The 14,709-nt window shown below is 40.2% G+C and overlaps 1 protein-coding gene across 1 annotated transcript in view; it reads left to right on the plus strand.

Annotated features, from left to right (window-relative positions):
- The window catches only part of pnmt (phenylethanolamine N-methyltransferase), a 199,078-nt gene extending 184,645 nt beyond the window's left edge, over nucleotides 1–14,433 (plus strand). Inside the window, exon 3 of the mRNA XM_084135935.1 lies at nucleotides 13,175–14,433. Within this exon, the coding sequence (XP_083992061.1) occupies nucleotides 13,175–13,613 (439 nt within the window). The 3' untranslated portion in view covers nucleotides 13,614–14,433. The remainder of the gene's footprint in view (nucleotides 1–13,174) is intronic.
- The last annotated feature ends 276 nt before the right edge of the window (nucleotides 14,434–14,709 follow it).

Here is a 14,709-nt window from a genome sequence, read left to right on the forward strand (position 1 = left end):
CTGCCTCTCTTTCTCATATCAGTCACCGTTTGCTTTTGCTATATGAGAGAGAAATAAGTGTTCTTTCATAATTCTAGTTTCTCTTTATAAATGAATATCGTTCTTTTTCAAACAGTCCTTATCTGTAAATTTTACGCGCACACAAACACACTTTTACTCGTTATTTTTTCTTGTAACAATGAAGAGACAAAGCCGAATTATTGTTCAGGATAGGCTGTTTTTCTCCAGCCGGATCACAGCTCTTGCAATCAGAAGAATGGGCAAATTGACGACAAAGCCAATTTTTTTGTAATCTTCCTGCAGTTACACTTCCTGTCCTAAATATAGATAATAGATGGGGTCAATTTCACTTCATGGCCTCCCCACATGGTGATTGAAATGTTGAATTCCTCTCTAGTGCATGTTTCTAAGTTTAATGGCGCAAATAAATCAATCAAATTTTTTCTTTCTTTTTTCTTTAAGAATTTTTCTCCCCGTTTCCTCTCCTGCCCCTCCTATTTGTCCATCGTTGCGACATTCTCAGTTGTTACTGACTGCTCTTCTTTGACAGCTGACTGCTCTTCTGTCTCTTCTCCATTTTCATAAATTTCTACCCACATATGACTGGTATGGTTGGGGTTGCTCCTCAAAACTACCACTACCTCCAGCCTTTCCAGTGTCCAATTATCTACCAGTGCTGGTCTGATTTCCCCTCCATGTCTGACTTCAACGACTGTGTCACTTTCCCACTGTACTGGTCTTAGACATGAGCTCACTACCATATACATGTTCCTCAAAATTGTGGCTCTTCCCAAACCCTGAGGCCAAGTGTACCACGCATCTCTTTTCAGGTATGGGATGTACAATGGATTCAGATTTATTTTTGATTTAATCAGCAATGATTCCAAAAGGGTAGTTTTGGGAAGGTCAAATCTGTTCAAGTGTGGTCTTAAGGCTTCAAGGTGATCTGTCTTTTGATCGCTTTAACCCAATCCACTAAGGGCCACTCATCCTCAAGGTGATTCAGATTTGTGATTTTTGTCAATTTTTGTAAGAATTCATTTTTCTTTTGAGTCGTCAATTCTTGTCTCAGTCCTTCATCTACCTGTATGAATTATTTTTCTAAACAAAAATGATTTTTGATGCCTTTGGTTTGTCTTAATGCCTGTTTAAAGTCATTTTCTTCTTTTATTTCTCTTCTTCCTCATAATGATCTCGTGCCCTGGTCAACATGTGTTTTCTTCTTCAAGCTTCAAAAAATATAATCAGTTATTTTATTACTTTCACCTTTCTCCCTCCCTACTTCTTTATCTCAATCCAAATATACTTAGTTTGTTAGTATATTCATTCATACACCCGGGATTTCATTCACACACATACATACATTCATACACACACACAGTTATTTTTCCTTATAACAAATGGAGAGACAAAGTTAATTCATTCAATTTCTGTTCAATATGGGCTGTGTTTCTCTATCTGGATCACAGAATCTGCAATCTGGAACGTGACCAAACAGTCTACAAACCCAGTATCTGGGAGTGTTTTTATGAATTCTATATTTTCTTATATTCTTTATATTAATTTGCTTTTCATTGTCCATAGAATTTCATCAGTCTCGTCTCTCCATTTTTATAGATCAAACATAATATTCTCATACACTTTCACTGTCTCAGCTTCTCTCAGTCACTTATCTCAGTCTTATCTCAGGAATGACTTCTCTCCTCTTAATTAGGGCAGTTCAAAGCAGCGTGGTCAGTGCCAACACAAAACAGCTCAAAGCAACTCGGTTAATTATCAGGCAAAGCAGTTAATGGCAAAGCAAAAGAGTTTAACACAGCGCGATTAGTGTTACAGCAGAGCAGTTTAAAGTAGCGTAGTTAGTGATAAAGCAAAATAGTTTAACAGCGCGATTAGTATTATAGTAGAGCAGTTTAAAGTAGCGTAATCTGTGATCACAGCACAACCAAAAGAAACTTTATCTCTGGATCCTGGCCTTTTATAAATTTTCCTTAAACACCAATTTTATGCTCCGGAATTTATTAAGCGCTTTATCTTATCTAACTGACGCACTTCTTGAGTTTTTTAAGCACTTCCTGCTTTATTTCGCACTTCCTGCTTTATTTCGCACTTCCTGCGTTTATTTCGCACTTCCTGCGTTTAAGCACTTCTTGCTTTATTTCGCACTTCCTGCGTTTCGCACTTCCTGCGTTTCGCACTTCCTGCGTTTATTTCGCACTTCCTGCGTTTATTTCGCACTTCCTGCGTTTCGCACTTCCTGCGTTTATTTCGCACTTCCTGCGTTTAGGCACTTCTTGCCTTTTTTCGCACTTCCTGCGTTTCGCACTTCCTGCGTTTAAGCACTTCTTGCTTTAGGCCTACTTACGCATGCGCTCCTTCTTGAGACCTGGAAATTACCCTCCTTTTAATTCCTTATCAATTTTAGGTTCTTTTTGGTGGGGTCTTTTATTTAAAGCCGTTACCAACCAGGCGCTAGCTTACCAGGAGCCACACAAAACAAATATAAGCAAAAATTGCTTACCTGATTTTATGGCGCGCCTTTGTTTTGTGAGGCCTCTGCCAGCGAGCTCCCCCGGTCACTCCTCGACCCCTTCGCCACTCCTGGCTGGCTCGCCAATTATGTTGTAGCAAATTCTAAGTCCTCAAATCGGGTCTCGAAGAAATCTCTCAAGAGTCGAATTTCCAGGTGTCAGAAGAAATAACTTTATTGACAAGCAACAAAGTGAGATGCAGCTGTTCATCTGATCTACAATGGTCAGAACCTCAGGTTTTATACTTTTTCTTATCACTAGGTAGCCAATCAGCTATCGAGATCTCGCTACCGCTAGCGTCACCTTTCCGGAGACATTATTCTATTGGTGGAAAAATCTTTGGTCATACCCATTTTCTAGAACATCTTTGGTCACATGATTCAATGCACCTGCAGTGTTGTCATACCATCCATCATTTTTAATTGACGTTTTTAGTACCATCTTATCAGCTACCCATACACATCTTCTCTCTGAGCTTGTTAGGTACTCTTTCATCCTCACAGACCACTTGACCTAATTTAACCTGATGTATCCTGTTTTAACCTGGGTTCTGACTGAGACACAAAAATACAGACTTTTTACATGAGGCAAAGGAAAATCTCCAACACATGCTTGGCCATAATGTAGCGTGTGCACAACGCACATACACTTTGCTTCTTTCATCTACACACAGACACAGCAGTTGCCATTTTTGCAAACCATAAATAATAAGAAAAAATATTCCACATGAGGGAAATCACTGTGCTGTCCATGAAGATGTGAAAAAATAGGCATAAATCTAGCTTACACATTTACCCAAATTATTATACGCCTGTTTAACCGAAGCTAATTTGGGTGGGTTTCTCCCATCCCCATACAATATCACTTCTCTGTCTTTTACGGCCCTGACGAGAACGTCGGTCTCCTCGGCTGTGAAACGCTCTTGGCGTGCGCCTGGCAAATCCGCTGTTAAAATAGCATCTGCCATGGAACAAACGCACCATACTCTTAAAGGGGTCATATAATGCCATTTTTGTACAAGTTATTATGATTCTTTAGGGTCTAAATGAAAAGTTTGTAATACACTTTAATTAAAAATTCTCATTAGTATTGTAAGAAAACACTAATTTTACCTGGTCAAAAACAGCTCTGTTTTCAGCACGCCATTTAAGTGCATGTGTCTTTAAATTATAATGAGCTTTGCTCACCCCACCCCTCTGTTCTGTGCGTACACAGTTTGTAATAACACAATAACCATAACGCGTTGTTCATTATAAACTTGGGATTATGAATTATATTGAGAACGTTGTACATAGAAAACATGCCGTAATGTACCCTGAGTGTAAACATTAGCCGCATTCATCGTGAAGCGTGCAAGCAATTTGCAAAGATTAATATAAAGGTTAATAAAACGTTACACTCACTTCTTCTGGAGGTGCAGCAGGAACACGAATAGTTGGTACCGATCCTTTTTTCAGGAGCAGCTTCCTAGCAAAACCAGCTTTATACTGACCCTCATTTATAAAGCAGCCTGGTGAGAAATGATTCGCGCAAACACGTTGACGTTGATCGTGGGGAATATTCCCTTCGAAAACAAAACTCAGCCACTGCGTCTTCAGTGGTTCGGATTTAGGAACATAAAAATGACTGCTGTGTTCGTTATTACACCCAAGAACAGAACACCACAATCGCTTAGACGCCATTCTGCTCCAGCGTATCAACAATGTCCACACGAACTATGATGATAGCACGCGCAGGGCGGGTGGGGTCTGTGTTGAAACGCTGCTGTCAATTAACAATCGTGGGAGGGGCGTCCGACCGTGTGACGTTACACGGTCAGACGGCTCGATTTGAGACAGGGGAAAAAATATAAGGAGATTAAAAAAAGACCACTGGTACAGGCACTGCCAACACACATTTCAGTACAATCAACTTGTAAAAGTGCATCTACCATTATATGACCCCTTTAAAGGGAATGTGAGATGATGCTCTGATTGGTTTATTTCACGTTACACCCAAACCACACCTATGAGTAATGTAGCTACTTCAGACCAACCCATTTTAGATTTGCGTCAGGCGCAAGAGTAATTTATCCCGCCAGTATAATAGCAACAGTGCCCGAGATCCGCCCACAAAGTTACTTGCCTTTCGCGTTTGATACTTGCGTTTCAGATCGTTAAAATAAGACCCTATTTGTCAGAGCGCTGCTCATAAGGCTATCGGCTCCAACAAGTCAGTGTATTGTTGATTAAGTTTAGCTCAATAACTAACTAAATAAATAAATAAATAAAGTTCATCCTGAAACAAGTTCTGTTAAGCTGTAAGCATCTCTACATAAGGCAATGGTGTTGTTATTTAGCTTAATTCAGTTCATTGTTGATTCAGTTCAAGACAAGTCAAGTCAAGTCACATTTATATATATAGCGCTTTTTACAAAACAGATTGTTTCAAAGCAGCTTTACAGAGATAACAGGAACATAAGGCAAAAAAGTTTGTTTCCAGAAGAAAATAGCTTCACAGTCCAGCTTAAGTAAGTTCAGTGATGTTTCATTTTTGTTTTAAAAAAGTTTTTAATTTAGTTAATTTATATATAAATATAGCCGATCTGGAGTAAAACATGATGTCATCATCCAGCTCAGTTCAGTTCTTGTATAATAGTGTCAATGCAGGCAGATAAATATTATTGTTGAATATTAAATTGAATGTCCCCATTCAGTTCAATTACAGCAACAAAATTCGTCAATTATGAGTATGAGTTATGAGTTAGGTTGATGCAAAGTCTATTTAGCTGCTCTGCAGAAAACTGATATCATCATTGTTCAAGTTTTTATATAATTAAAATAAAATATGACAATATTACTAAATATCAAGTGTCTTCTAAACCCCAACTAAGCAAGCCAAAGGTGACAGTGGCAAATAACCCAAACTCCATTAGATGACAGGTATGGATACATTTTTTTGGGAGAAACCCAGTTCAGACAGAGGGCTTCTGGTGTGATTTATGATTGTGGATTGATATAATTAAAAAATTTCTTCCAGATCATTCTGCTTGAAGATCGGGATTGCAAGTCACATTAGCATTTGGTGGGAGGAGGAGTTGTAGTCTGTCCAGCAGAGGTGCAGACTAACCATAGATCACAACTGTTCAGCGTTTTTAACCATATAATGTTTATATTATGTTTCTGATATTTAAATATATGTACAGTGGTTTCCTATCAAAAGCTACACTCGATGTTGTGTGAGGTAATTAGAATTGTTAGGCAGTATTCATGCTGTTCTTGCCCTCAAGGGTGCTGTGTACGAGCACTGCAAGTCATTTCCTAACAGAGTGCTCCGCTCTAAGCTTGCTTTCTTTTAACCCTCTGGGGTCTGAGGTGTTTTCTGGGCCTTGGAGGTGTTCTGACATGCTCTGACATTTGTGCTTATTTCTGTTACTTGTGACATTTTCATGGCTAAAGTCTAATTACACTGTATTCAGCACAAACTCTGCTACAATAATATATCAGCAGCATGTGTGTAAAAGTTTGTTGTTTTGAGATAATGACATTTATGCGTGGTTTGTGAAAATACAAAAAAAAATTCTCACTGAAATAAGGTCATGAAACCCATACTGATTATTTCTTCACAAGACTTTTGAAAATTGTATGACGTAGCCTAGAATATTTGCTCTAAAACTATGTGAAAATCACCCTGACTGCTCATTCAGATAAGACAATATATTGATTTAAAACATTTACGACGTGTTTTGTGTGAAAAAGCTTTATGCGGGAGCTCATTAATATGTAAGCTTTTCACACCTGAGAAAGACAAAGACCCTCCCCTAACAGCCCTGTTAGGAACTATCAGGCCCTATCATTCTGAGCAACCTTGCACAAAGAATGAGGAGATTTAAAAAAGAATGGCTTTTAGATTTTTTGGATTTATTTACAACACAACATAATCCAAAGATACAAAACAAATGACAAAAAAGCACTCATTGAAAACAATTATCCAAAGACAGAGACCTTTGTGCCATTCCTAAAAACATTGTACATACCTTTCATTTCCAAGGTGTTTGATTTTCACTTTACCATGTTCATGTACAGAGACTCATGTGAATGTTGAAGTCAGCAGGAGTGGCATCTGGGCCCTGAAAAAAAAAAAAAAATTGAACATACTGATATCAAGAGAAACTATAGGCCTGCACGATTTTGGGAATAAATTTTAGATTTTTCTGGTTAAAATTGCTTTTTAAAATTCACAGAATACACACATACACACACAAGTAAATGTTTCCAACAATATATAATATAATGAACACCAGGTTTGTTGTGCCTTGTAGGCATTGGCTATGCGCAGTGCTGCATAAAATAATAATAACAATAACCATAGCAGCCTATAAATCTTCCAAAATATTTCAGTAACAACTAAGCTAGAGAAAAATATATTGATTATCATGTTACTTCAAATGTTTCCATTCGTTATGATGATATGAAATGAGATAATAGTAAAAACATGAAGCCGTTTGGTGCTTTTCAAACGCGATCGCGATCCAAAATATGATGCATTCAAACGCGATCGCGCTCAAATATAAAACATTATGGTTACCAATACATATCTACATTTGAGCAGATATCCACACAGTACACAGTAACAGTAAACAGGGGTCTAAATATTATAATATTCCCCATATATCTAGCAACAGTTCAACTGCAATGTGAAATTTATGCAACAATAACAAACTAATATGTAAGAATTTCTTACCTTACATCTTTCTTGTCTTCAAATCGCGTTCTTCTTCTTCTGAGGTAATTCCAATGTAAGCTCACGGCGCGTCTTTCAAACTCGACGAAAAGCAGAGACTTGTGAAGTGTTTTGGTGTTTTGTTTTTGAGGTAACGAGCGTGTTCGCGTTCCATGTGGAGATTTGCATGTGAATATCTTTTGCGCGAGTGGGCGTGTTCAAATTAAAAAATAATTAGGAAGCCTTTGAGAAGCTGGACATCTTGTTGGTTTTATACAAATTACTTAAACTATTTATTTGTTTTCAGTTTGAATCCGATCATTTAAAAGTACACACTTAAATGTTTATAAAGGTATATGGCTCATAAATGTGTGACAAGTATTCGCTGAGTTTTGTTTCAGTTTATAGACGTGCTCAAGAAAAAAAAGTTCCCCGCGACGGAGAGGCAGAACGCACACCCTGTTTATTTTCTTTATTTTACAAAAGCACAGTGTTTTGATTTGATTGTAAGTGGACACATACAAAAGTAAAAATATCACAGATTCTTTTTTTTAAATATAATTTAAGTTTATAGTGCTACAATGTGAAGAAAATCCGGCAAAACGCGCCGGCTCGTTTGCCGACCTCAGAGGGTTAAGAAAGAAAGGGGCGAGCCTCTGCACCCTCGTTAAGATCGAGGGGCTCATTTGCTGAGGGGCAAGAGACAGGTCCTGCCTTTTCTCTTGTGCCCTCGAGCCCGCTGCTGAAGCCTGCTCCGGTGTTCTTCAGACCGGGCTGAGGACGTGGGTTCTCTTGCCTCCAGTGAAATGGAGCCACCTCCAAGCACTCCTCACGTGATGATAAAGCGTACGAGGAGTTACACAAGGAGTTACTCGAGGTGGTGACTCGTGTGGTGGCCAGGCTTCAATTGCCACAGGAGCAAGAGAACCCCAGACACTCCAAGCTAGATGACAGATTTCTGTCGGGTGGCCAAGAGGAGGTACACCAATGTCGATCTCTAGCCTTTTTCGCTGATCTCCATGCAGAACAACATCCATGCTGGTGGACAGATTGTTCCAGGGCAACGGGTCAGGATGCAGGCGTACCAGGCTGACCTGCTGAAGGATTTGAGCATGAGCAGGGCATTAGTGAGGAGGCATTTTCAGAAGTACACCAGCCCACAGACCTGACTCTCCACTCGACCAAGCAAATCTTCCATGGCTGCTATGTAGGGGTGTGCAGTGGTGACAATATCTGTATCTGTAACAATTGCAAAATTATTCGTATCTGTATCATACAATTACTTGAGAAGACTGTTTTGTCAATGGTTTGCAGCCTATCTATTTTCTTCTTAGTCACCACTGAACAAATATGCCTTGTATAATTAATAAAATGCACAATATTGCCAAAAGTTTTAGGACGTCTGCCTTTACATGCACATGAACTTTAATGACATCCCATTCTTAATCCGTAGGGTTTAATATGGAGTTGATCCACCCTTTGCAGCTATAACAGCTTCAATTCTTTTGGGAAGGCTTTCCAGAAGGTTTAGGAGTGTTTATGGGAATTTGTTACCCTTCTTCTAGAAGCGTATTTGTGAGGTCAGGCACTAATGTTGGACGAGAAGGCCTGGCTTGCAGTCTCCACTCTAATTAATCCTAAAGGTGTTCTATCGGGTTGATGTCAGGACTCTATGCAGGCCAGTCAAGTTTCTACACACCAAACTCGCTCATCCATGTGTTTATGGACCATGTCTTTTTATAGGTGCACAGTCATGTTGGAACAGGAAGGGGCCACCCCCAAACTGTTCCCACAAAGATGGGAGCATGAAATTGTCCAAAATCTCTTGGTATGTTGAAGCATTAAGAGAGTTCCTTTCACAGGAACTAAGGGGCCAATCCCAACCGCTGAAAAACAACCCCACACCATAATCCCCAAACTCCACCAAACTTTACACTTGCACAATGCAGTCAGGCAAGTACCGTTCTCCTGGCATCCGTCAAACCCAGACGTCCAGTGGCGGCGTGCTTTACACCATTGCATCTGACGCTTTGCATTGCACTTGGTGATGTAAGGCATGGATGCAGCTGCTCGGCCATGGAAACCCCCATTCTCTCTACACACTGTTCTTGAGTTAATCTGAAGGCCATGCAAAGTTTGGAGGTCTGTATTGACTCTGCAGAATGATGCTGACTTCTGCGCACTGTGCGTCTCAGCATGCGCTGACCTCACTCTGTGATTTTACGTGGCCTACCACTTCGTGGCTGAGTTGCTGTTGTTCCCAATTGATTCCACTTCGTTATAATACCACTAACAGGAAATTTCACGAATGGACTTATTGCACAGGTGGCAACCTATCACGGTACTACACTTGAATTCACAGCTCCTGAGAGCGACCCATCCTTTCACAAATGTTTGTAGAAGCAGTCTGCATGCCTAGCTGCTTGGTTTTATACAACTGTGGCCATTGACGTGATTGAATACCTGAATTCAGTGATTTGGAGGGGTGTCCCAGTACTTTTGGCAATATAGTGTATATTTTTATTACGATTATAACATTTATTTAAAGGGTACCTATTAATGCAAAATCCACTTTTACATGATGTTTGGACATAAATGTGTGTTGGCAGTGTGTGAACACAATCCCCCTACAATGATAAAAATCCACCCACTCCTTTTAAAAAAAAAATCCTCATTAGACCAAAGCAGTCTCATTAAACATGCCGTTTTGATTCTCTGAGCAGTGTGACATCATACTGCTCAGGCCCCACCCACGGCCGCTGACTGACAGTCCTGCATTACCATAGTTTCCACTCTCAGCGAGTTGTACACTATCTGCCATTTTCTCCATGCTGTAGCAGCTGTAGCAACAACAATGTCTCGTAAGCAATCCCGGTGATCTGTTGTTGGATGTAAGAGTGAACATAAGAGTCTTAATTTTCTGAGCCACTGAGGACGCAGTGGATTACATTTACATTTAGCAGACGCCTTTGTCCAAAGCGACTGACAAATGAGGACTAAAGCAAGCTAGTCATCGTGAAGAGGCAAAAACAACGCAAGAAGTGCTCAAACTACAGAGTTCAGGCATTGCTCAGAGTAGCATAAGCCAGACAAGGGAGGATTAAAGGAAAAGGAAAGATTTTTTTGAGTCTGGATTAGTTTTAATTTTGAAGGTAATGCACCCCAAAATATACCTAAATTTGTGTATGTCTGTGCAAATCATTTTACTCCAGACTGCTTTGTAAACAAGGGGCAATACAAGGCAGGCTTTCCTAAAAAGTTGTTACTCGAGGATGGATCAGTACCAGTTGTTCATGATCCAGCTTACAGTCTCCAGATCGATACTGGTCAGGGTAGTAATGAAAGGGAGAGCGCACACTTTATTAAAGTTCATAGGAGTTGTTTTACGGATATAAAGTTGTACAGTTTATTAAGCACCCCCTGAAAAGGCATAACGTCTGTATATATCTATTTACTGTTAGTTGTAACGAGTGGTTTTGTGTAATTCACTGTGTATGTTGATGATAATGAAAGTTTGAGAGAGAGTTTATGGATAAAACTTCAATGCACACTTTGTACTGTTTTGTTCAGCTCACACTGATTTTCTGGAGTGAAAACGGACGCTTCATCTTTTGTGCAATAAACTTCATAAAACTCATTAGTAAAGTTTTGGCCATCATTCAGACGGAGTCCGCAACAACAGGCTTGTAGTGGATAGCAAGGTGATAACATAAGTTATAACTGTAATTAAACTAAACTATACCTGTTCTGTCTCCATGCAGCATATATTCTCTGGCTCTGTAGGCATCATTGTCCAACTGAACATCATTTTTCGAAACTGAACACCGCAGTACAGTTTCTGAATTTTATTGCGCGAAAGTCCACACAAGGGCAAAGGGGCCGTAGAACATGTTCCCCTCCCAGACAGAGAGTCTGGCTACTACAGCCAGTACTTTTTGTTTCCCAAGAAAGATGGGGGGTTGCGTCCAATTTTAGATCTTTGTGGTTTGAACCATTTTCTCCAAACATACAAGTTCAAGATGCTAACAGTCAAAATGATTGTGTTTCAGATACAATCCACGGGTTGGTTTATTACGATCAATCTTGAGGATACATACTCTCATATAGAAATTCTGCCACAACACAGGAAGTTCCTGAGGTTTACTTTTGGTGACGAAGCTTACCAGTATTGGGTCCTTCCATTCAACCTTGTCTTGTCACCCTGCACATACACAGAATGTATGGATGCAGAACTGGCTCCTTTGCAACTCCAGGGCATTCGCATTTTGAATTACATAGATGACTGGCTGATTTTGGCTCAGTCTCAAGAGCTTGCATTTCGACATCAGGATGTCATCCTTGCTCATCTCAAATCTCTGACTCCAAGAAAAGCATTCTCTCTCCTGCCCAGAGGATAAGGTATTTAGGGGTCGTATGGGACTCGGTCACGATGTGGACACAACTGTCTCCTGTTGCATACATAAATCGCCAAGGCAGACTGCATTCGCGCCGCCTGAAAAGGCTGGCGCAGCAGGTTTTGCTTTGGGCTCAGAACAAGTTCCTGTCCCTCAGGGTGATTTATAGTCCAGGGCATATAAATATGGGAGCAGACTTACTGTCCAGACAGCCTGTGACACACAGGGAATGGAACTCCACCCCGAAGTAGTCAAACAAATTTAGGAAAAACTTTACAATGCATAGGTGTAACTCTTCACCTCAATCGCTCTCAGGAGTCCTTGCCAAGGTCTGTCAACAAGGGTCTTGCATCTTGCTGATAACACCTCGTTGGAGTTTGGTTCTCAGACCTAATGTTCCTCCTTGACGGCTCGCTGTGGGTAATACCGATCAGGAGAGACCTCTTATATCAGGTACAGAGGGCGATATTTCATCCCCGCCCGAGCTTTGGAACCTTCATGTTTGGCCCCTGAGGGGGACCAACTAAGAGATGCTGGGCTTCCATCTGACGTGGTGGAGACTCTTCTAAGTGCTAGGGCTCCCTTTTGAAAGATGATGTACTACCCTTCATGGGATTTAGCAATAGTGCTCGAAGGCCTTTTGAGCCACTAGAGTCATCTCCTGTCAAACTTCTGACTCTAATGATGGGTTTTCTCATGGCTATTACTTCTCTAAAGAGAAGTGGGGATTTGTAGGCTCTGTCAGTCTCGCCATTCTGCTTAGACTCTGCCCCTGGACTGGTCAAAGCTATTTTGCGAAGCCTTCTGTCCTCCGCTGTTCACTATGCTGGAACAGGAAAGGATCCACTTTCTGTGTCCACCTGCGTCCACCGCACCAGCCAGTGGCGTAAGTCACAGTAGCTTTTCATACGCTGTAAAGCTGCAACTGGGGTCAGCTGCCACCAAGCATACTATATCACATTGGCTGAGCGATGCCATTGCCCTAGTCTATGAGGTGTGCCATCAAGCTTTGCCTCTAGAAGTTAGGGCCCATTCTACTAGGAGTTGCATCATCCAAGGCTTTGGCAAGAGTATGTCATCCCTTGCAACAAGTATGAGATGCGTTAGGCTGATCCTCTCCGCACACATTTATCAGGTTCTATAGTTTGGATGTTCATGCTCTCATGTCCTTGAGTCAACTTCCCAAGCTCACGTCTGAGACCTCTCCAACATTTGTGTGCACACACTACACAATCTTGTGGGGTCCAGACACTTCCTGTGCAGTGGAGTTGGTATTCTCATTCCCATTAGCGTTATGAAGTGTGTCATTCAGAAATATGTCATATTACAAAAGTAAAAATGGCTGTGAATGCAATGTAAAAGCAAGTATAAACAGTACAGATATAACATTTGCATTGAGGAGATTTTAAGCATGAAATCTTCAAATCAGTAAAAAAAAAGAAAAAAAAAGAAATGTTATTTTAATCAATTGGATGCAAACACCACATAAAAAGTATCTGTAAGAAGGCAAATATCTAATTGTGTCTTGGACCTTTTGATTTTCTCTAGTTCATCGGCTTGGGCAGAGAAAGCTACACGTCTTCGCTCAGTTGTGTCTAATGTGCTGCCCCTTGATGTACACCAATCCTGCCCATTATCACCAGGGTTCTTGCCCCCTTCTGGAGCTGACTGTCTGGTGTCATCTTTCTGCCTTGAGAGTGTAAGCCATGACTTACTTTCCTTCACCAATGCCTTAGGCCACATCTCCAGCCTGCTTAAAAAAGGTGGATACCTCCTACTTATTGGTGCCCTGGGAGAGAGCTTCTACATGGGTGCTCCAGGGCTGTACATTCCTGTGGTCCCTCTGGATGAGTCTCAGGTCTGTGCTAGCCTGAAGGCCAGTGGATATGAGCTGTTGCAGCTTTGTATTTACCACCTGCCATCAGATATGAAGGTGGGGGTAGATGATGTCACTGGTGTGTTCTTTGCAAAAGCCAAGAAAGCATAAACATTTTAGTTGAAGAATACATGAATTGGAAAGGTAGGGAATTAATGTATGTCTCTATATTGCTTCACTTTTACTGTGATTAAAAGATATTGAAAACAATCATATTGTCATGCAAAGCTGAATTGACCTCATTTCACTGCAGATAAACTCAAAAGTTAAAAAGTTAAATTAGCAATGATTGCTAATGTTTGGTTTCACTCGTTAAAATTCACCTCACAGCTAAATTTACCTCATTCATTGCCACTAAGCTTATCAAAAGTCCCTTTTTTAGAATTCTGTATTTTAAAGATAATTTTGTAAAACCCAAATAAGCTTTACATATCTTTATTGAAAAGGGTTTAAACAATATTTTTCATGCTTGTTCAGTGAACCATAAACTATTATTAAACATGCACCTGTGGAACACTCCTTAATACACTAACAGTTTTTACAGAGGTAGACACTAAAGATGAAGCTTAGGATAGTGTTACAGGGAGACCGAAAGGACAGCTAATTGTATCGTGTAACCATATGTCTCCCCAGATGTGTTTGAGAACTTGCAAATGTCTTGGTAGAAGAGTGGGATAACATCTTACAGCAAGAACTGGCAAATCTGGTGCAGTCCATGAGGACATGTATGTACTGTAGTACTTAAAGCAGTTAGTGGCTACACCAGATACTGACTTTTATTTTTGACCCTCCCTTTGTTTAGGGACTCATTTAATTTCTGTTTGTCAAATGTCTGTGAAACTTGTTCAATTTATGTCTCAGTTGTTGAATATAATTTCATACAAATACTTACATGTTAAGTATTTGATGGAAATAAAAGCAGTTGAAAGTATTGTTTAGTATTGTGTCTTTGAATATCATACATGACAGTTCATTAACCCTCTATGAATGAATTATGACAAGCTGAGTTAGGATTTGTTTTTACTGTTTTTATTCTCCTCCAGGCATGAAAAAAGCATAGGCTACTTGTTTATTTCCTCTAAAATATTTCCTTTACTTGATTTTATCACTGGAAATGACGCATGCAAAATCTAAATCTCTGTCCATTATTTTGCAAGCAATTGATGATCTAATCTTCCCGTCCTTCGGATGAGACGTTAAACCGAGG

Source organism: Abramis brama, assembly GCF_963993115.1.
Source record: "Abramis brama genome assembly, chromosome: 14".
In the NCBI taxonomy this organism is placed as follows: domain Eukaryota; kingdom Metazoa; phylum Chordata; class Actinopteri; order Cypriniformes; family Leuciscidae; genus Abramis; species Abramis brama.